The sequence below is a fragment of the Ceratotherium simum genome, chromosome 17, assembly GCF_057802395.1.
Source record: "Ceratotherium simum simum isolate JZ-2026a chromosome 17, ASM5780239v1, whole genome shotgun sequence".
Taxonomy (NCBI): Eukaryota; Metazoa; Chordata; class Mammalia; order Perissodactyla; family Rhinocerotidae; genus Ceratotherium; species Ceratotherium simum.
In genome coordinates, this window is record NC_141916.1 from 4,451,129 (window position 1) to 4,472,289 (window position 21,161).

The window sequence follows — 21,161 nt, forward strand, 5'->3', positions numbered from 1 at the left end:
TAGGGAACACGACATAGTACCTACAGAGAGTAGCACAGAGCAGGAAACTCAGCAGCATTCTCCCCATTGGGGGGCTTTTATTTTTCTCTTTCATTTCTTTTCTGATCTCTACAAGCTCATGTTTCATATCCTTCTATCGTCTTGCCGTGCCCAAATTTCCTTGAGCTCTTGTATCTCTGCTTTGACCTCTTGTTTTATAGAGATGATGGTTTCAGTGTGTGTTTTTAAATTTTTGTGATGATATATTTGGTCATAGTTATCATTCACTGCATGGCAGCCTTTTACTCATAAGTATCCTTCTTCCGCTATTGCTCTATTTTTCTGTTTCTTTTCTTTTTTTATTTGATATTAACTTGGTATACATCTTATGCTGGTTCCTTTTAAATTATTGCTCATCTTTGAATGAGATGACTTCTTCCTGAATTGGAGTTTGCAAGAGGTCTGAGACAGAAGACCCCAAGCTGTGTTCCAGGCCAGCAAAACTTGCCCCCAGTTCACAGTACCTATGATGAGTTTATTCTTTCTCAGCCAGCAGAGATTAACAACAGCTGGCTGCCAACTAAGCAGAATTCCTCTTTGCTGGCCTGCCTCACTGAGGATTGCTTCCTGTGGTCTGTGGCCCATCTGTAGTTGTTTTCTTTCAGTCCAGCTCCCTGGCTTTACCCTGGTGCCAAACCAGGTCCAGGGCACTTCCTGCCCCCAGACTATGCAATCCATTCCAGTGTTCCAAACAATACATTGATGTTCTGCCTCTTGCCACAGCCTCTGCTTTGGAGGACTGGGCCCTCTCCAAAATCTCTGGCCATAGGTGTCTCCTCTTGGCTTCTTACTGCCACCCTCCCACCTCCCATTTGACTGGAATTTGATAACTTTCCTTTTTTTTTTTTTTATAATTTTTATTTATTTATTTTTTTTCCCCCAAAGCCCCAGTAGATAGTTGTATGTCATAGCTACACATCCTTCTAGTTGCTGTATGCAGGACGCAGCCTCAGCATGGCCGGAGAAGCGGTGCGTCGGTGCACGCCCGGGATCCAAACCTGGGCCGCCAGCAGCAGAGCATACGCACTTAACCGCTAAGCCACAGGGCCGGCCCTGATAACTTTCCTTATGTATTATGGTTTGAGATTCTAGTTTTGCTGAAGATGAAGTTTACATTCTGTTATTTGTATCCCTTTTTGTTTTGAGGTGATTTCTAGAGAAGGTAGAACTATCTTTGCTCTGCCATTTTGAAACCACAGTCTCATCTAAACACTTTGACTATTTCTTGGCAAGAACAATTACAAACAGTTACACAAATGTATGATTTGATTTTCTCATTCCTAACAAAATTGGGTCTTTAGGAAACAAATTTGGCAGGGAATTATCTGGCTTTCTTTCCTATACTAAAATTGGCTTCCAAAAATGAAAGTATTAGCGGGAGCTACAGTCCCAAAATTGTAGAGTTGAAGATTGAATTCCAAAACTATTCTCTGATTTCAAATTTTATGAATATGAACTGACATTGTTTAGTTCACTTTTCTAAATTAATACTGTGTGAAGTAAGAGCTACAAATGGAAGATATTAACCTGCACAATATTGTGGTACTGAAAACCAAAAAGTATAATATCGGAGTGTCAGAATTTTACAAATATTGGAGGTGCAGTTATGCTAAAAATAAGCATCATTATACCAAAATTCCATCCACTTTCAGAAGTATCTACATTTGTGAAGACCTATTTTCCATTACGCAAATGAATAAAACTAAACATTACTCTTGGTGAAAGGAATCCAGACTAAATTTTATAGCTTATATTAGTCTGCTTGGGCTGCTAAAACAAAACACCACAGACAGGGTGGCTTAAAGAACAGGAATTCATTTTCTCACTGTTCAGGAGGCTGGAAGTCCGAGATGAAGGTGTTGGCAGGTTTGGTTTCTCCTGAGGCCTCTCTCCTTGGTTTGCAGATGGCCATCTTCTCTGTGTCCTCAGAGGGTCTTTCCTCTGTGTGCGCACATCCCTGGTGTCTCTTGTGTGTATCCAAATTTCCTCTTCTTGTGAGAACACCAATCAGATTGGACTATGGCCCCACCCTTATGACCTCATTTAACCCTAATTACTTCTTTAAAGGTCCTATATCCAAATACAGTCACACTGGGGGTTAGGGCATCAACATGTGAATTTTGGGGGGACACAATTTAGTCCATAAGATACCTAACATTATGATACAAAGTGTAAGACTGGATATTGAAACCTACATGGAAAGAGGGAAGGAAAGAAGGAAGGAAGGAAAGGAGGGAAGGAAGGGAGGGAAGGAAGAAAGGAAGAGAGGGAAGGAGGGAAGAAGGAAGGAAGGAAAGAAGGGAGGAAAGAAGGAAGGAAAGAAGGGAGGGAGGAAAAAAGAAAAAGAGAAAGGTTTCCAGCTCTAAATAAAAAGAGTAATTACTTAACAAATACATTTTTTAAAACTACTATCTCTCAATATATTTCTTTTATTAATTTTGAATTTAGAATCTTGTTTCCAGTCTCATACCTGTATTTAATTTCTTGTGCTTATATCATCATTTGGTAAAAACAAAGTCTATATTCCTGGCAGTTGATCTTTCTTACCCCTGGGCTGCCTTATTTATTCCATTCCTTCTATGGCTCTTAGGTTTGGCTCCTGGTGTGAAGGAATATTCCTCAGGGCCTGTTAACTTCTTCTCAACTATGGCAACCAGCTTGCCTCCACCTGAACCTGATTTCCCTGAGTTTGTCCCAGGTTAAATCATGCCATCATGATCCACCTGCATCAGCTGGGCGTTGAATTCACCTACATATAAAAGAAAATCCAAATGACAGTGTTTACACAAGACAGAGGTTCTTTTCTCCTGCTGTAGTGAAGAGCCTGCAGGAGGCAGGGAGCCCCGGCTGTCATCTTCCTACTTCCTACCAGCTTCACATCTCCGTGTCTCTTCGTCGCTGCTGCCTCTGTATAAACCTTCCTCAGGCCTGAAATATTTACGTCCTCACTCCTCCACGTTCCTATCGGCCATCTTGAGAAAACTAAATCTAACCTTCACTCCCTGTAAGAAGAGCTCTCTTGACAGTTCTCTGTTGTTCTAGGATAAGGTCAAAGGTCCTTAGTTCACAACACAGAGTTCTCTGGAACCCAGTCCCCAGCTGCCTTATCAGTCTCATCTCCTGACCCTCCTTGTAGCACCTTTTTCTCCACACGTCCTGCCTTCTCGCTGTTCTCTAAGCAAACCTCAATAGAACTAGGTCTTTGATAAATTAACCTGCCCCTTCCTTATCAGTTCTAAATCAGTTGAGAAAGAGAAATTGCAGTCAGCTATTGATTAAAATATCAACTTTTTTGTTCTTTTTTTTTTTTCCTAGAAAACCTGGATTGGACGTAGAGCCCAAATCCAGATTGTTATTTCCCTACCCCCAACCCAAGTCTAGATGTTGGGACTTAAATGAGGGAAGGTCAGATCTACAAAGCAAACAGTAACACAGCATGTCAGCTGAACAGAACTGAAGGCCCTAATATTACAGTGTCTCAAATCACAAAGAAGTAGGCGTTCGGAGCTGGTATAAAACGCCACAGTGTCGTCAGGGACCCATGCTCTTAAATATTTGCTCTCTATTGTGCTTAGCACTTGGCTTCCATCCTTAGGTTTACCACATAGTACAAGACAGTTACTGGGGCTCCAGCTATTTCATCTATCTTCCAGCAGGAAAGAGGGTTGTAAGGAGCCTTCCCAGAAGTTCCATTTACATAGCGTTGGCTAGAACTTTTTACATAGCTAACACTTAACTTCAAGAAAGGCTAGGAAATATAGTCTTAGCCTGAGCAATAATATGCCTACCCCCCAAACTGGTATTCCTGTACCGAGGATGCAGAGAAGAATGGATGTTTTGATAGGCCACAGTCAGCTAACTGCACAGTCTTGGCCTCCCTGCCCTCTTTGAGCTCAGAGAGCCCCAAGAGTGGGACCCAGGTGTGCCTACCTCACAGTGCAGCAGCAGTGGGAGAGAGTGCATCCAGAGAGAGCCAAGAAGGGGCTCACCGTACATGCCCAGTGTTCTTTTCCAAATCTCGACAATTAGGTAAGTCACTGTTCCTCTGAAGGGGAAGAAGACTGTCCTCCACCCACTCTGGGTCCTTTCTGGCTGGGCTACAGATGAAGTTGCCATGAGACCAAATAGCAGGAGAAAAATCAAATAGAGCTTTATAACACGTATACATGGGAGAGACCCACTGTGTAACTGAGTATCTTGACAAATGGTGGAGGTTTTCACCTTAAATAGCATATCCAGGTAGACGAAGGAGGATGTTGGGGGTGGGGGAGTCAGCTATGGGAGATCACCAGAAAGCACAGTAAACAAGAGTAAGGCTAATATGCAGGTTTAAGTCTTCGCCTCGCCTTCCACACTGATAAGAGTTTCTAGAGATAAGGTCAGCCCCGCTTCTTCCTGGTCAGAGAGGGAGATACCTTTACAAAAGGAGATTTCCCTTATAAATGTAAGTGTCTCTTACAAAGGATAACTTCTACTTTTACTTGGAATGGGCTTAGCAAGGACCCTCCCAGTCTATCCATACCCAGAGTTAAATTCTTTTAGGCAGTTAGTGGGTGGAGGGGTGGGCGGGGAGGTCGAAGTTTCTTTCAGAGGAAACAATCAAGGTAAAGAGACGTATTTTGAGGTGGCCAATTCTGATCTCCCACACCTCCTATGGGAGGAATACGGACAAGTGTAAGAGGGAGCAGAATATTCCTGGAATGCTGCTCCCTCCTTGGGAGCGAAGCTGAAACCAGCTCATGGAACGTGAGGACAGGGAGTGGGGTTCCCATGACTGCTCGTGCCCCAGTTCTCCTGCTAGGCCTACACTCTTACCCAATCCTACTAGCAAATGCCAGCCTACCCTCTGGCTCCAGCTTACAGGTCACCTTTCCTTTGGCCCCTTTCATGACCCGCATTCTGACCCCAAACAGGCCTCTGTTCTTCCATGTCAGTGTGTTCAGACTAGAGGACAACACTGCTCACACGCTGTCAGAACCCTCTCTCTCTGTGCCTGTTTCTCCTGCTCTCTCTTCTCTACACACACTAAACTGCGGTTTCTGAGGACAGGAACCTGGTTTAATCTCTGCGTTCAGCTCCTCCTGTGGTCCCTGACACTTGGGAGGCACTCAAATGCTTCCTAGATTAGTCGTGCCGAGGCTGTCCTGCTTTCCTCCTCCCCCTGTGGTATCATAAGGAGACTGAGACCGTGAGAAGTTGAGTGCCTGGCAAATAATACAAGTAATGGACGTCTGTGTTCATTAAAACATCATCGTGTTCTAGGCGCTTTCGTAAGCAGTTGTGAGTACTGTTCTCCTCAATTCTCGTACCAGCCTGGTGGGCGCATCGTTAGCCCTAGTTCGCACTGAGTTGAGTTGGCGCAGGCCGCAGAGCGGGCAGCTGGCAACGCGGGGTTTGAACTCACTTCAGTCCCTGGGCCAGCCTGGCGTGGGCCGGAGCCGGGTCTTCTGAGTCTGTGCCTAACCCCAAGATACTTGAATTTGATCCCCCTTACACACCTGCTCTGTTGTAACGCAAGAGTCGTCTTATTCAGACGAGGCATCCTTGGTGTCGGTAGACGTGCCTTTCACGGCGGCATTTTCCTACTAATGATGCTGCACTTCTGCTCCAGCCGGTCCTTACACCCTTGCCCGGGTCACCAAGAACTACTCACAAACGACAGGTGGGAGGAGAATCCGAGTGTCATCTGCCCGGTCTAAAACATATTGGAATTTCCCCAGGGAACTGAACGGCCATACCCATTAATGCTCATCAGAAAAGGACCCTCCCCCACCGGAGGTTTGGCTCCCAAACCCTTCAGCGTTTGGCTCTTTGCAAGTGTAAAGCCAGTTAAGGGACGTGAGGAGCAGGCTTCTCTAACTCTTCTTATATCACAAAAAGTTCGACTTCCCGTATTTGGGGGCTGGTCGGTTTGGTTTGGAAGGAGAAAGTGGGCAGCTTGTCAGCGGGGCAAGGAGAAATGCAGTTACCCGACTCTCCCCTCAAAGGGGGACTCCTGTCGTCCCTTCATTCTACAGTTTTGACGGAAAACTGCACATTCATCACACAAGACTTCTTCCCCAACGGCTGGCCACACTTCTGCAGTTATCCGAGAGCGAGAATGTGATACTGCGCTGTAAATATTTCCTCCGTGCCGAGGACTCCTAGTCCTTGCTCTCCTGAAACGGAGGGTCCACCGAGGATTCCCCTCACGCCCCTGTGGGCCTTCCCCTGCGTTCCTGAGATCACATCCTTTGATCACAGCGTTATCCCTTGGCCATCCTGCTTTCCCTGGGCTCTGCCTGGTAGTGAGGGTGGCCTCATAGGATCTAACACGTGGAGGGAAAGTGAATAAGGACCAAGCAGGGCCACGGCGACAGTCGTCTTACCTCATCCGGTCGTTTCATTCTATGTGAAAATGGGGGCCCAGGCCTGTTTTCTGTATTAAGTGTTTTTAAACAGTAAGAAATACATATTATATTGCAACCCAGTACACACATGTAAACACACACACGTGCGCAACGGCTCACAACCTGAAGTGCTGGAGGAAGCCGCATGTGGTTGCTTACAGCACAAGCTGTCGAGTCAGGCCTGCCAACGAGCCCCTGCTCTCCCATCTGAACCCCTGAAGAGAATGTTGAAAAACTGCATACCCCATCACACGTCTAAAGGTGTCATCTAAATGTTTTTCTCCCCAAATTTAAATATTTGCAAAGACTATAATTTCCAGTTTATTGTAAATATGCTCTAAATATATTTTTGTCAAAATATGGAGCCGGAGGTTCAGCTCAAATGCGTGGAAAATGTCCTTGATATAACCTAATTGCCAAAGCCATGCCTCGCTGTCTCACCCACGAGCTCGTCAGACTGAACCCCCCGTCAGAAAGGAGGTCAGTCTCCATTTTGTAATTCACACTGACATACAGCGGCCCTCCCCACCCTGACGGCCACCCCACTTCTGATTCCGGTTCTGAGATGGATGCCGGAGGGGAAAGCCCTGCTGCAGGTCTGCGCCTGTTTGAAATGCAGCACAGCTCCCGAGAGGCCTCCCCTTAGGAGCGAGGCTCTCCCGAACTGTCCCTTGATTTGGTGCCTGGGAGTTTTTATATCCCAGGGCCACAATCCTTCAGAGGTTTGAGACGGATGAGAAGTGTGTCTTTCACTTCTGGAATTGGCAGGAAGATAGTTGTGGAAGGGGAGTGAGAAGGGAGAACTGGCAGACCTCAGACCCCTGGTACGTCGATTCGGGCAAGACGGGCGTATGGAACTTGAGGATCTGAAAGCTGATCCTCCTAAAATTATGACTGGACCCCCCAGTCCAGTCCAGCAGATGCCCCTAGGTACTTGAACCACTGTTCTAAGCCTTTCGTATCCTCACCTGTAAAATGCAAATAATAATAGTGCCTACCTGCAAAGACACTTGTGGAGAATAAATAAGGCGATGCAAATAAAGCGCTTAATGAAGTTCTGGGTGCACACTAAGTACCCGCTACGTGTTCGCTATTGTTATTGCTGTTGCTGTTGTTATTGGACCCGTCTGCTTGCTAACAGTGTCATTTCTCCCTGGGTTAAGTAATCTTGAGGCCCATCCCTAAGGTTTGTGGGCCCCATCCAAGCTCCCTCCACATCGCTGCAGCCAGCTGCCCCTTGACCACTCCTTGGCCCAGGAACCCCTGTCTGGTGGGAAAATTCACTCTCAGGAGGACCGACTTGAGTAGGAAGCCCTCACGTGCCCTGGAGGTGGACACAGGGCTGTCTGAGCAGGAGATTTAGGGTTTTGACTTTCTGGAACTTGCTCTAGAAGGGGTTGGACACAGGTCTGGTGGGCACATCCCCCCAGCCCAGCAGATTTCTTGCCCAGACGGAGGAGGCAGGAGCCGTATAAAGCACAGGCCCAGCGCAGTGGCCCTGCAGCTCGGGTCTGAAGGTCTCACCTCAGGGAAGTTAGAATCGACTGGGATGATATCTGTGAATGTGTTTTGCACATAAGACTTAAGTATTATCTTGATGGCCTTTATGATCCCAAATTCGGTTCAAGTCAGCCGCCTTGAACAAACTAACAGAAACCGCAGAAAAAGACAAGTTCCTAAACAGACCTCTCTTGAGGTGTTCTTGGAAACAGGATATAACGCCATGCCTTCTGTTTCAGGCACTGGCTTCCAGGCCTCAGGTTACAACTTCAACACCTACGACTGGAGGAGTTCCAAGCAGAGAGGCAGCTTGTCCCCGGTCGCGAAGCCGCGGAGCCAGACTTACCCAGATGTGGGGCTGAGCAGTGAAGACTGGGACCGGTCCACGGTCAGCGGGTAAGGCTTCCCTCAACTGGGGCCCCGTCCCGACTGCTCCGTGGACACTGGGGCCAGACCTGAACTTCCCTCTGACCCTACATATTGCTGCCACTGGCGTCCTGAGGCTGGGTGTTGGTCCTTGCTGGCCCCGTGGCAGGACTCTAAGGTTGTGCCTGCCCAGTGGGAGCAGCACTGCCACACAGCAGGGCGGGCGCTAAGTTTCCCCAGTGAAAACAACAGCGGCGCATGGGGAAAATCTGCTTCTATAAACTGAGTCTGCACCCTGACTAGTTCTCTCTCCTTTCATTTAAAGGTAGTTTCTCATTAACTTACATTTTAAAAGATACATCTAGGGTCTCATATTTTTATTTTATTTTATTTTATTTTTGGTGAGGAAGATTAGCTCTGAGCTAACACCTGTTGCTAATCCTCTTCTTTTTGCTGAGGAAGATTGGCCCTGGGCTAACATCCGTGCCCGTCTTCCTCTACTTTATGTGTGGGATTCTGCCACAGCATGGCTTGATGAGCAGTGTGTAGGTCCGCGCCTGAGATCTGAACCCCTGAACCCTGGGCCACCGCCAAAACAGAGTGCACCAACCCAACCACTACACCACTGGGCCAGCCCAGGGTCATGTATTTTTAACTAAAAGATGTATTTTAGCATTTTGTTCCTTAGCAAAATTATTAAAGACATTCATAAAAAGCGATAGCACTTAATTGATCTATACTGATGTGTATAGTAAGTGGGGAAAACACATTTTTCTCTCTTAGACAAAACTTTGATTTCTCTTTCCCTGTAGATAGAGTAGCTGAAAAATGTCCCCACCCGGCACCATGTTGACACAGCTCCTTGCGCAGTAGCCATGAGTACCTGAAATTCAGTTAGTAAGACCACAGTCCTTCCTTTCACTCTTGGAGACACTACGTTTCCTAAAGCCTCCTTACGTTGGAGCTGGCCCTACTTGGAGGGCACAGTTGGAAGAAAGCCAGATCCACAAAGAATCTCCATTCTTTGTGTGAGATGAAGGAGAGAGATTCTGGATACAGGAAAAGAAAACAATTGTGTGTGGCAAGTTCTTAACCCAGACTGTGCTTTCTGACGCCAGTTTCACAGGGGCTCCGGACAGCACCGAGGCCGAGCAAGAGGAGAACTTCTGGTCGCAAGCTCTGGAGGACTTAGAGACCTGTGGGCAGTCGGGAATTCTGAGAGAACTCGAGGTAGCCCCTCCTGCTACTGACTTTTGTTGTTTCTACATTCATTTCTTTTGGTCCCTTTGAGTTTGCATTTATCACAGCAGTTCATTTAAAGGCTTTACCCCCTTTCCACAGGAGAAAGCTGACAAGCGTGTGTCTTTGAGAAAGATGAGTCTCTTGGTAGCTACCCTTTCTGTTTATATTTTTGCTTGTGGAGCTGCCTCCCTGCCCCCTTGCCTTTGGACAGCAGTTTGAGTTTATACAATGCAGCTGGAAATATTTCTGTCCCCATCTCCCCCCACCCCGAGCTTACTGACTTGTGGCTTCTGCCATTGCTCCCTGCTAACCCTGACTGTACCTGTTTGCCACCAAATTGCTAAGGAGCCAGCTGAGTCTCCAGCAGTGGCGCATCTCATTCTCTTAGTTGCTTTAGAAAGGTTTCTTTGGCATGTTTTCATTTGTACCTGGTTTAGAAATTAATTTGATCGTGACGAGGAACATAAGAGGAAATCTTATTTCATTCTGTTTTGCCCTTCAAGTAGATGGCAATGCATGCAGCTGGTGAAAAAGGCCAGCCTGTGTGATAAGCAGCCGAAACATTACACAGTACTTTGCTGTTAATTGCAAATCCTGATGCCAGATTAACTTAGTGTGAATTCAAGGAGGGCAGTAGCTGAACTCCTAGTGAGTTCTTTCATCAAAGCCGTGAATTTGCTGACGGTATTCACTCTTTGGTCTGGGAAGTCCTGGACTGTTTCCTTTTATGTTCTTTTAAATTTTCTGAGCTGTAAAAAATAAAGTGGCCAAAGTCTCATTTTTATGTTGATGTCATATGAGGTCCCCAGATCACCATAAGGAATGTGAATGACATAACTGAGTGAAACTTGCAATTCTAAAATGAACACTCATCTTTATATTATTTTGCTTCTCGATTGCATGTGTGAGTATTTTATGTGATTCTAATGTCTGTGAATCTGCAAAGAGAATTATAAAGGAAAATATTAGTTTGAATTTCTAAACATCATAGTATTACCTGGCATGTATTTCAGCTTCAGAGCACGGTTAAAGGACCTGGAGATGGATAAGCCTATACAACTTAAGTAAATTAAGATTTAGCAATTGATTCCTTTTTATGCAACGTTCAAGAAGAGTAGAATGCTTAAGTATCAGCTGGCTTATTTAAACTTTTACCACTTCCTGTATGTAGAATGATCAGCAAAAGGGGCCCAGAATGAATCATGAGCTCAGTTCACAATTCTTGAACATACTCCTGCTTTTGAAAGCATGTGTCGGCTCATAAGCTTTTTCCATTTGCATTTTGATACTTCTCTTTTGAAGAAGCAGCTATTCTCCTAATAGCTTCTTTTACGTTAGGTAAAATGAAGATGATACAAAAAGTAATACGGTGAGGTTGTGTTTTCGCCCAGAAATTGGGTTATCTAAAGAAAACAACATCCAGCAGCATGGACGTTATGTCGCAACAGCCTATAAATTTTCTCCAACACAGCTTCAGGTGTGGCCTTGAAATCGTGACTCCAGAAAGGAAGTGGGTTGAATTTATAAGCCAAAGAGAAATTAGAGTCCTCAACTAGGAAGAATGATTGGCTAATCCATTCATTAGAGTCTTGTTTACACCTTTATCCCAAAGAATATTCATTTATTAGTTTAAACGAACTCTGATCCCTTGCAAATGCTATGGTGCAAAAAATATTATTGGAGCTAAGTTGCTGCCTATGAAATTTACATCCAGTATTAAAGGTTAAAGCGTACCGTAGCTGTAATAAATGGAGAAGATTAGCTAAGATAAAATGATTACAATTGAAATGAAAATGAAAATTATACTAATCACTTTCCCCATTGCTAGCAATAATTTAGGTTCAACTTTAGCACTGAAAAATGTATAGTTTTTGGGGCTGGCCTGGTGGCATCGTGGTTAAGTTCAGTGCTCTCCACTTTGGCGGCCTAGGTTTGCAGGTTCAGATCCCAGGCATGGAGCTACACCACTCATCAAGCCATGCTGTGTTGGTGACCCAAATATAAAATAGAGGAAGGGGGCCAGCCTGGTAGTACAAGCGGTTAAGTGCGCGTGCTCCGCTGCAGTGGCCCAGGGTTCACCAGTTCGGACCCCGGGTGCGCACCGACACACCACTTGTCAAGCCATGCTGTGGTGGCGTCCCATATAAAGTGGAGGAAGATGGGCATGGATGTTAGCCCGGGGCCAGTCTCCCTCAGCAAAAAAGAGGAGGATTGGCAGATGTTAGCTCAGGGCCGATCTTCCTCACAAAAAATAAAAAAATAAAAAATAAATAAAATAAAATAGAGGAAGATTGGCACAGACGTTAGGTCAGGACCAGTCTTCCTCACCAAAAAAAAAAGTATAGTTTTTAACAAAAAAGAAAAATTGGAAGTAAGACTTGGGACCAGTTACTTAATCTCTTTTATCAGATATTTGTTCTTCCATAAAATACGGAGATTATAATGACTAGTGGTTATGTGGCACTTAATGCAGAACATGGCACTTAACCAATGTTCAATAGAAATTATTATTTTTGCCATTTTTTTGATTAATGAGCACTGCTTTAACTATTTTTGTTTAATATAATATAGGAAAACAGTTTAACTAAATGTCAGATAGAGAAACTCTTGAACATACCCCTTCTAAGTTGTGTGTACATCAGGTATCTCACTGATAATTTTGAAAAAGAAAACTGTAACTGTAAATTATGAATTGTGCCAAGTGAAAACAGGCAATATATACTCTTGAGGTGAAAACAAATCCTAGATAACTTAAAATAATTATTTTTTAACTTTTTATTTTGTTCTTATATTTGTTTTAATCTTTATATTCCTTCATAGATGTCACAAATTCAATTGAAGTTCACTTAACAAAGCAGTCAGGCCGTGCTTTGAAAACTTGACCTACAGACCTATTGATAATATATCATTGCTTCCATCGGAACCCTTGCTAGATTAGTTTGTGACTTCGTTGTGGATAAGGCTTATCAAAGTAGAGCTGTTGTCTCCCAGTTGCGGTAATTAACTATTTTACTTCCTACATGTTTCCTGCTGGTCCCATGAAAAATGACTATAAAAAAATAGATGTTAACAAAGCAAATAACTAGTCTAAGTAGGTGAAAACAATCGGTGGATGGTCCCACAGCAAGAAAACAACATCACGTGCTGTCAGTTACGGTGGATTAAACAAAGAAATGATCGTGTGGGGGAAGTGCCATAAAGTAAAAGGATGTCCCCTGATACCAACAAAGCCAGTAATTGAAAGGTTTCCATTTAAAAACGGGGTTTATCTGAAATAAACCACAGTATAGATAATCCACACTTGTTTAAACTTTAGGGGTTTATTTTTAATCTACAAACAGTGAGTTTTATATGTTTCAACCTAATACTTGACTGAGAGTCAATACAGCCTGGTAGTCAAGAATAAGAATCAAGAGGGGCCGGCCCGGGGGCGTAGCAGTTAAGTTGCGCAAGCTCCACTTCGGTGGCCCGGGGTTCACAGGTTCAGATCCCAGGTGTGCACTGACACACTGCTTGTCAGGCCATGCTGTGGCGGCGTCCCATATAAAGTGGAGGAAGATGGGCACGGATGTTAGCCCAGGGCCAATCTTCCTTGGCAAAAAGAGGAGGATTGGCATCAGATGTTAACTCAGGGCTAATCTTCCTCACCAAAAAAAAAAAAAAAGAAGAATAAAAATTAGTAGTCGTCATGAATGAGGATTCTGGAGTCAGATTGCAAGGGTTGCAGTCTCAGACTCCTGAGCCAGTTTTTTAACTTATCTAGGCATCCCTTCCCTTAACTGTGATGGGAGGTGTAATGATAACACCTAGCATGTGGAGTTACCGTAAGTATTAAATGATATTCTACATGCACACATGTATATGGTACTTAGCACGTGTTAGTCCTCAATGACCAGTAAGTGTTTTGAACAATTATAATTTTTCAACATTATCAGTGAGATAACTCATCTAGTCAGGATATTGATGTTTACTTGTTTTGTTTATTTTTCAGCAGAGTTGTAGGTATACGTACATGTGGCCCAATACTTGGCTGTCATTCAAAGGTCTTGTTAGTGGCATGTGTAGAGCTGAACCCAGGTGAATATTGGAATTATAAAATCTTAGAGAGAGGACAGATGAAAACTCTACTGACTTTGCAGTGTTCCCTCCTCATCCATAATTGTAGATTGTGCCCTTGGCTCATTTACCACCTGTGACCTTGGGTAAGTTAGCCTCTTTGTGCCTCAATTTGCTCACCTGTGTAGTGGGAGGAATAACAGTGCCTGTTTCATAAAGTTGTGAGGCTTAAATGGGTGAATACATTCAAAGGACTCAACTAATTACACTTCTGTTACTTTTAGCATCGGTATCAGTATAAACCCCTAGACTGTGTTGTAGCCAATAGCACAACATATGGACCTTGTTTTCTGTTCCCATGATTTCAGGCAGATTCACCACCAGTGCTGTTTGCCTTTATATAACCATCATATTGAGGAGTACAGAGCTGGCTACAGGCGTGTTTTCAGAATATCAGCATCCTCTAACCATGAGAAATGAACATCCCCAACATATTGGTTTCAAATTCTCCTTTTGTTCCCCTTTTGAGACTCAGTCATATTGGGGATCTAATCTTGCCATTCCTTGTGTGTGGTGCAGGGAGCATATTTGAAACTGAACACACTTTCCCAATTCACAGGGAAAATCCAATCCCAGTCTCACAGCTTTTGAGCAGAGGGTGGAATCCAGGATCATAATAAATGATTATTCTTTAACCTGTCTGAGGATCTTACACAAAGGCTAAGAAACACTGACCTGCGCCAGATGTGTGGAGGCCTAGCTTGTCTACAAGCTTCTGGGCAGGCCACTTGGCAGAGGGAAAGACAACAGACTAGTGGTAGGCAGGCAGCACTGCATAGAGGCCCTGCCTCTGTGTCAATAACCCGATTTCAGCCAATTGCTCCCTCCAGTTGGGGCTGGAGGCAGCATTGCACACAGAGGGAGCCTGGTCCCGATGGGGAAGTTCTTAGCTCATTTCTGTAGGATATAGTGAAGGGTGCCACACGAACCCATCTGTTAGAGCCACTGCAAATGGAGTTTGCAGTAAGCAAATGTTAAAGCTTTTCAATTTGCCTCAAAACTGCCAGGGGTGGTATTTGATTAAATAAACTCAATGGCTTAAGTGCTTAAATTGGATTTGAGACGCGCATTATGAATGTCACTGGCAGAGCGTTTTCCAGACATTCACAGTTCAGTCGCTGCGTCCACTCCCCAGCCTTTGCCTGTGCCCTGAAGAGGCGGTATCTCGACCGGGCAGAAGTTGAAATGTGCTTAATGTTGAGCGACCAAACCCTTTCCGTCGTCCATGGCCTAATTGTTTCTGAAAATTGTCGATGCCACAGGCAACAATCATGTCGGGGAGCACGGTGAGTTTGAATCATGAGGCCCCGACACCCCGCAGTCAGCTGGGGCGACAGGCCAGCTTCCAGGAACGGAGCACCTCGCGGCCACACTATAGCCAGACAACTCGGAGCAACACCCTGCCCTCAGATGTGGGCAGGAAGTCGGTGCCCCTGAGAAAAATGAAGCAAGACATAAAGGAGGTCATGTCCCCGACTCCTGTGGAGCTGCACAAGGTCAGAAAGCTCTCTTCTCTTTCCTCAGGGTCCCATTTAGTGGCCATTCTGCACACCATGGGTGTCCTGATAATGACGTTCTCCCGTGGGCTCAGCCAAGGAGGGAAGCCAGAGCTTAACGGCAGGTCATCTTCAGAGACTTGGTTCTCAAAACATGATCTTTGGGGGCCGGCTCTGTGGCTTAGCGGTTAAGTGCGCGCGCTCTGATGCTGGCGACCCGGGTTCGGATCCCGGGAGCGCCCCGAGGCACCACTTCTCCGTCCAACGCGAGGCCGAGTCCCACGTACAGCAACTAGAAGGATGTGAATCTATGACATACAACTATCTACTGGGGCTTTGGGGGGAAAAAACAATAAATAAAATCTTTAAAAAAAAAAAAAAAAAAAAACATGATCTTTGGGAGGTTATCCTATAAAATGGGGAAAATGGGCTTTCAAGCAATGAATTTATCAAAATGTATTTATGGATGAAATCTTCTTACGAAAGTTTGAGACTCCAGTGTCACGTGGAGTTTTGATGAATGGGTCTGTTATTCCAACTTCACTGGAAGGGGAAATGGTTTTCTAAATGTCATACACTCATAGCTTCACTGAAAAGGGGTTTCAGGTTTAATGTGGGAAGGCTTAATCCTTAATTACAGACTTTTCTGCAAGGGGTCACGTTACTCAGGGAACAGGAAGTTCTCGTCAAGGTGTATTTTAGATGTCTTGGGTCAGGACAGGGTAAACCCTGGCTATGTCCCACCTCTGCTACAATAGTTGTCTCACTTTACTTGATGGAAGAAAACCCACGATTGCCACAGAGCTGAATTTGATTTGCTGGCAGAGTTTAAACGAGGCATATGTAAGTGACAGTGTTTGCAGAACCCAGGGCCAGGGAGAGCAGTGGTTGGGAGGTGTCTCTGGTTTGCTTTGGTAGAACTAATGCTTTATGTTTTTGTTAATACCTAAGGATGTTTAGATAGTAACAATTTCACCCCACTTTTCTTAAGAACCAAGACCCTCTCTGTCGTTAATAATCTGTTAACTGGAGAGTAGTTATTCGTCTTCCCCAGAAGAGCAAATGTCAGATCGAGAGGAGGTAACAGGCCAGCTACTCCCTTTTTCCTCTCAAGACTTCAATTTCCCTGACCACCTATTAAAACTAGCTATTTAGTTTGCAGCTGACAAAGCATGTGGTGAAAGAAAGAATAGTATGGGAAGCTGAGTTCTAAACTTTGTGTTTCAGTCCTAGGCTCATTCTTTCACTACTCATTGACTCATTCATTTAATACATAGACTGTGCATTCATTCACTTAAATATTGCATCGTGGGGGCGGGCCCGGTGGCACAAGCAGTTAAGTGCGTGTGCTCCGCTGCTGCGGCCCGGGGTTCACCAGTTCGGATCCCGGGCGCGCACCGACGCACTGCTCATTAAGCCATGCTGTGGTGATGTCCCATATAAAGTGGAGGAAGATGGGCACTGATGTTAGCCCAGGGCCAGTCTTCCTCAGCAAAAAAGAGGAGGATTGGCATTGGATGTTAGCTCAGGGCTGGTCCTCTTCACAAAAATAAATAAATAAATAAATAAACAAACAAACAAACAAACAAATAAATAAATAAATAAATACTGCCTCGTGGATCCCCAGAGAGCACATAGTCTAATGGGAAGACAGTCTAGGAAACAGTGGGGAGAGAATGGGATAAGCACAGTGAGAGGGGCAAGGCTAGGCTGCCGTGGGGGACAGAGGGTGGACCCTAACCCACTCTAGAAGAGACAGGAAAGCCTTCCTCGAAGTAGGCATTGACTCTGCAGGAAGTTGGAGGATGGGAGCGCATTCCAGGCCCAGAAAGAACACGTGCAAAGGGATGGCAAAGTTGTCATATATTGAGGGAATGCAAATATTCCAACATGGCCGAAGCCTTGAATTGGAGCCTTGTGCACTAGGAGGAATTACAGACTTACAGAAAAGCAGAGAAGTTTCTGACATTCCAGGAGGGGACCCAGGTGTAGCCCCGTGCCACAAGTCAGCCTGTTTATCAGTTACCTGAACTGATGTGTCTGTTTGGTAAACACCAGCCTTCACCACCTGTCACACATCCTAATATGCTAATTGACAAACGCCAGTAGGAGGCTGTAAGGACTCCCACGGTGAATAAATTGCAGAAGCTGCATAGTCAGTGCTAATTCTGCTGTACCAAGGAGAGGGCTGGCCCTCCTGATTCCTCAGGTGTCTAGGACACTGCTGTACCCTCTTCTGTGAATTCTCCTGCCCAGGCAGAGAAGAGTGTGCTTGATAACCCGCCCTCCTTCCGCCCCAAAGGGAAAGGAGGCCAACATGGATTGAGTGCTTTCTCTGTGCTATATTCTTCATATTTTCAACCTTCACAATAGCCCCTCTTAGCAGGTATTTATTATCCCCATCTATAGGATGGGGAAATAGCAAGTATAAAATAGAGTAATTTTTCCTTCTAGAGTGAAGCAGGCTCCTCAAAGGAAGATTATTGATAGCCCAGCACACAAAAGACCTGTCTCCCCATCGCTCCTGCCCAGAGAGCGTTTAGCAAAGATAATGACGGCGCATTGGATGTGCAAATTGTTACAGCTGAGGTTTACAAAAAGTGACTGTGCTGAAAATAGATCTTGTTAAAAAAAAGAGAAAAGAAAGGCATCATCCACTTACCAGCACAATGAGTGATGGTGGCAGGACTGGTTGGAACATTTGTGTGGCAGTGGGTACATCTGGAGGCCACAGGCCCGCGGACACGGATGGGCCACCTTGACCTAGTACATGGGCTGCTTCTTTCTTCCTTCACTTCGGTCGTTTCCCCTCGGTGGCGGCTCTAAGTGTGTCTCCCGTGGAGCTTTGTTTTTCTTTGATCCCAAACAAAATAAGACGAAAAAGTAGGCAGTGTCCTGGGCATTATAAGACACCTCAAACCATCTGTGAAGTGAAACTGTAGCGGAGGAGCCTGCAGCTGCCAATGTAGAATTCTTGGAGTGGTTATGCTCACATCTCGGGTATCTTTTCCTTTTTAAGTGAATCGAGTGACTCTGGTAGGCTGTCCACGTGTTTGTTGTTAAACACACTCTCCAGTTTTGAAGTGCTTGAGAGAAGAGATGATCATGAGAAAAGTCACTTCACTCGGAGCGAACATTGGTCTTTGAGGTTGTGTCTTGCAGGCGGGTTACCTGACACCGTGACTACCTGACACCAGGAAAGAGCACATGACTTGTTGATGGGTTGTTATCCTCCCACTGGGGTGCTGCTAGCCTGGATTAAACCTTTGTAAAATTAGGAAAGGCACTCTTTTGGGTGGTGGCATAGAGAGAGGCCGGAGAATCAGAAAGACATCCCTTTTTCAAGTTGAAGATAACCTCAAGCCAGAGGGCACAGCTTGGCAAGTGGGATGAGGGCTGGTTGTCAGTCCCCAGAGCCCTGTGTATTTCCACTAGAAGCTGGCTCAAGAGGATGTGAATGAAGAGTGAGTATCCATCCCCGCTCCTGGGGAGAAAACACCAAGAGCAACAGCAGCTCCACCTCCCGACGGTGGGTCGCTAACATCATCCTCATCCACAAAGAATAAAGTGCAGGTTTCTCTTCCAGTCTCTTGGGTTCCAACTTCCTCTCGTTGTTGCCCCTCATTTTCCACCCAATCCTCCTGTCACTCCTTTCCTTCCTTCAGGCCTGCAGAAACCCCGAGCTCAGGTCAGAGACTAAATAGTTTCCATTCTTTTCACGTCATCTGCTGTGTCTGAGGCTCTGCCGGGTCCTGGTGGCTCTTCCTTCGAGTTGTCCCCATTCATTCCTGAACCCAGAGAGCTTGCTGTCCTTCCTGACACTTGAGAACAGACGTAGAAATGCAGTCTCACTTTTTTGGCGGTGCAGATGGGGAGGAAGTTGGGCTGCAGTGATGATTTGGTATGTAGTTGGGGGTGGTGGGCTCAGCGAGGGGGCACAGGGAAGTGATACTCATGTCCCCTTAGGCCACTGCCTCTCAGACTTCCTTGGCCGAGTCACACAGTCCGAAATACATTTTACCTCACAATTCAGTACACACATATACCCACACTCACATATATGAATGAATCCAAAAATTGTACACTAACATTTCCTATTTTTTGTTTGTGTCTTTTCAAATGTGATGGCATTAAGCTGATTTTGAGACTTATTAATGGGTCTCAACCAATAGTTTCTGCACTACAGCCTTAGACAGTGGTTTGGTGCATGCACCTCTGATGACCTTTTCCATGATCACTCGGGGTGCTCGTTAAAACGCAGGTTCCTGACCCCACCCAGACTTACCTGGTCAGCATTTTCCAGCCAAGAAGCTACATTTTAGCAACCTCTCCGGTGGATTCTTTTGCGCCCTAAAGATTGAGAATCGCCCCCTTGGGTCGTGCTGATGGGAGGTGACTATTCTGTTGCAGCGAAATCATTGCAGCAGGTGGTGGCAAAGGGACAGGGGCGGCGTCTTGGGCCCCAGAGTGTCGGCGTTCTCTCTTGGCTGAATTCTGGTGTGTGGTCCAGCTGAGCACAGATTCTTTCTCTTGGCAGATAAGGAGCCTGGGATCTTACCTACAGTTCACTGATAACCCTCTTTCCCTTCTGAGGCTTAAATAGCCTCTGGTGTCCATTTATTTCTGAGATGAATTCCAGCTTCACTTCTTTGCACATTTTAAGGCAAAAAAAATTTCAGTAGAGTAGAAAGTTCCCCACATTCAGAGCATTTGGACTTTTTTAAAATCGTATGGACATTTCGTTTTGCTCCATCATTCATGCTTTTCAGTAAAATTATATTCCTTAATTTTATGTGGCTACTTTCATTTATCTTTTTACAGAAATGTTTTTAAAATAATTTTCCAGCATCGACTTTTATTCATGGCTGCTGGTGGCCTGACCCTTCAGCGTTGGAGCCACTCACAAGGAACCCCTTTATTTCTTGAAGTTGGTTTGCTACCATCCACTTTTCCCCCAGCCAAATTCACTTTGCATTTCAATGCATTTGAGTGTTTTGGGAGGGGACCTTTGTCTTCCTGATAAAGGTGTTTTACTCCTTGGAAGGAGTGTCATTTTCGGTGTTGAATGCCAGCTTCTTTTGCAATATTCTCCCCAAGAACAGGCTCGGCCCCAGGAGGAAATATGAAATGAAATGCGTATCTTCTTCAGGCACGTGCCCTTTCTTCACCATTACTTGGAGTTGGTACACAAGATCAAACGAGTCCTCACACCAGGTCTAGACCTTCTCCAGAGAGCTAGTGTCTTACTGTGGAAGTCGCTAGAAGCTAAAAACAATAAACTAAGTATATGAACTTTTGCTTCTGCCTGCCACTCTTTGCTAGATCCCACTTCTCTTTCTCCAGGCAAGGAGTGATAAATTAGAGAGGACACAGGCCGACTGAGGTTTGGTTACAGTCTGACAGTCACTTCTCTGAATCTCAGTTTGCTCACTTGGCGAAGAAGGGGGCACGATCAGCTGTTGTCAGGAGACTTCACAACTAGCATTTTCCCTGGTGACGTCACCATTGTTCAGAGTCTTGCCTTCGCCATCCAGTGTCAGAAACACAGAAAATGAGATCTCTTCAGGATCTCAGACTTAAAGAAGATTCAGCCAGCTGCCTTAGAGCCTCCAGAGATGGAGAAAACTGGGAGGAGATTCTGTTTACGGAGAGAAACGGGCGTGTGTCTAGTTACCACGTCAGTCTGCCGAGCATTTTCTCTCCCAGTAAAACCAGGGCAGCGACCGAGCAGAGCGTTGTTGGGGGAACGTGGAGTTTAGGTTGTCTGTTGTAAGTGAGTAACAGCATCTGACCCTGACAGTCCTCACAATGGAGCGTTTCCATCAGCTTCCCTTGTTTATGATTCTGTGAAAACAACTTTTCAAAATGTAAAAAACATAATTCTTATACAAATGCTTGGCTCATGTCAAAAACATTTGTGTTTGTTTAACTCGTTAATGAGGAATGACAGCAGGATGACAAAGCTTGTTCAAAGTGGGAGAAAGAAACTTTATACATATCTCAGTCTGTGGGG

General features: G+C 45.2%; 1 protein-coding gene across 9 annotated transcripts in view; it reads left to right on the forward strand.

The window, feature by feature from the left end:
• GRIP1 (glutamate receptor interacting protein 1) overlaps positions 1 to 21,161 on the forward strand; it is a 623,621-nt gene that overhangs the window by 591,802 nt on the left and 10,658 nt on the right. For 8 of the 9 annotated variants that reach the window (XM_087442057.1, XM_087442058.1, XM_087442061.1 and 5 more), the window contains 3 exons: positions 8,168 to 8,324; positions 9,413 to 9,524; positions 14,915 to 15,148. In XM_087442057.1, coding sequence (XP_087298183.1) covers positions 8,168 to 8,324; positions 9,413 to 9,524; positions 14,915 to 15,148 — 503 coding nt within the window. Of the gene's footprint in view, positions 1 to 8,167; positions 8,325 to 9,412; positions 9,525 to 14,914; positions 15,149 to 15,176; positions 15,490 to 21,161 lie in introns of those variants that run through there. The other variant, XM_087442062.1, reaches the window with a different exon arrangement.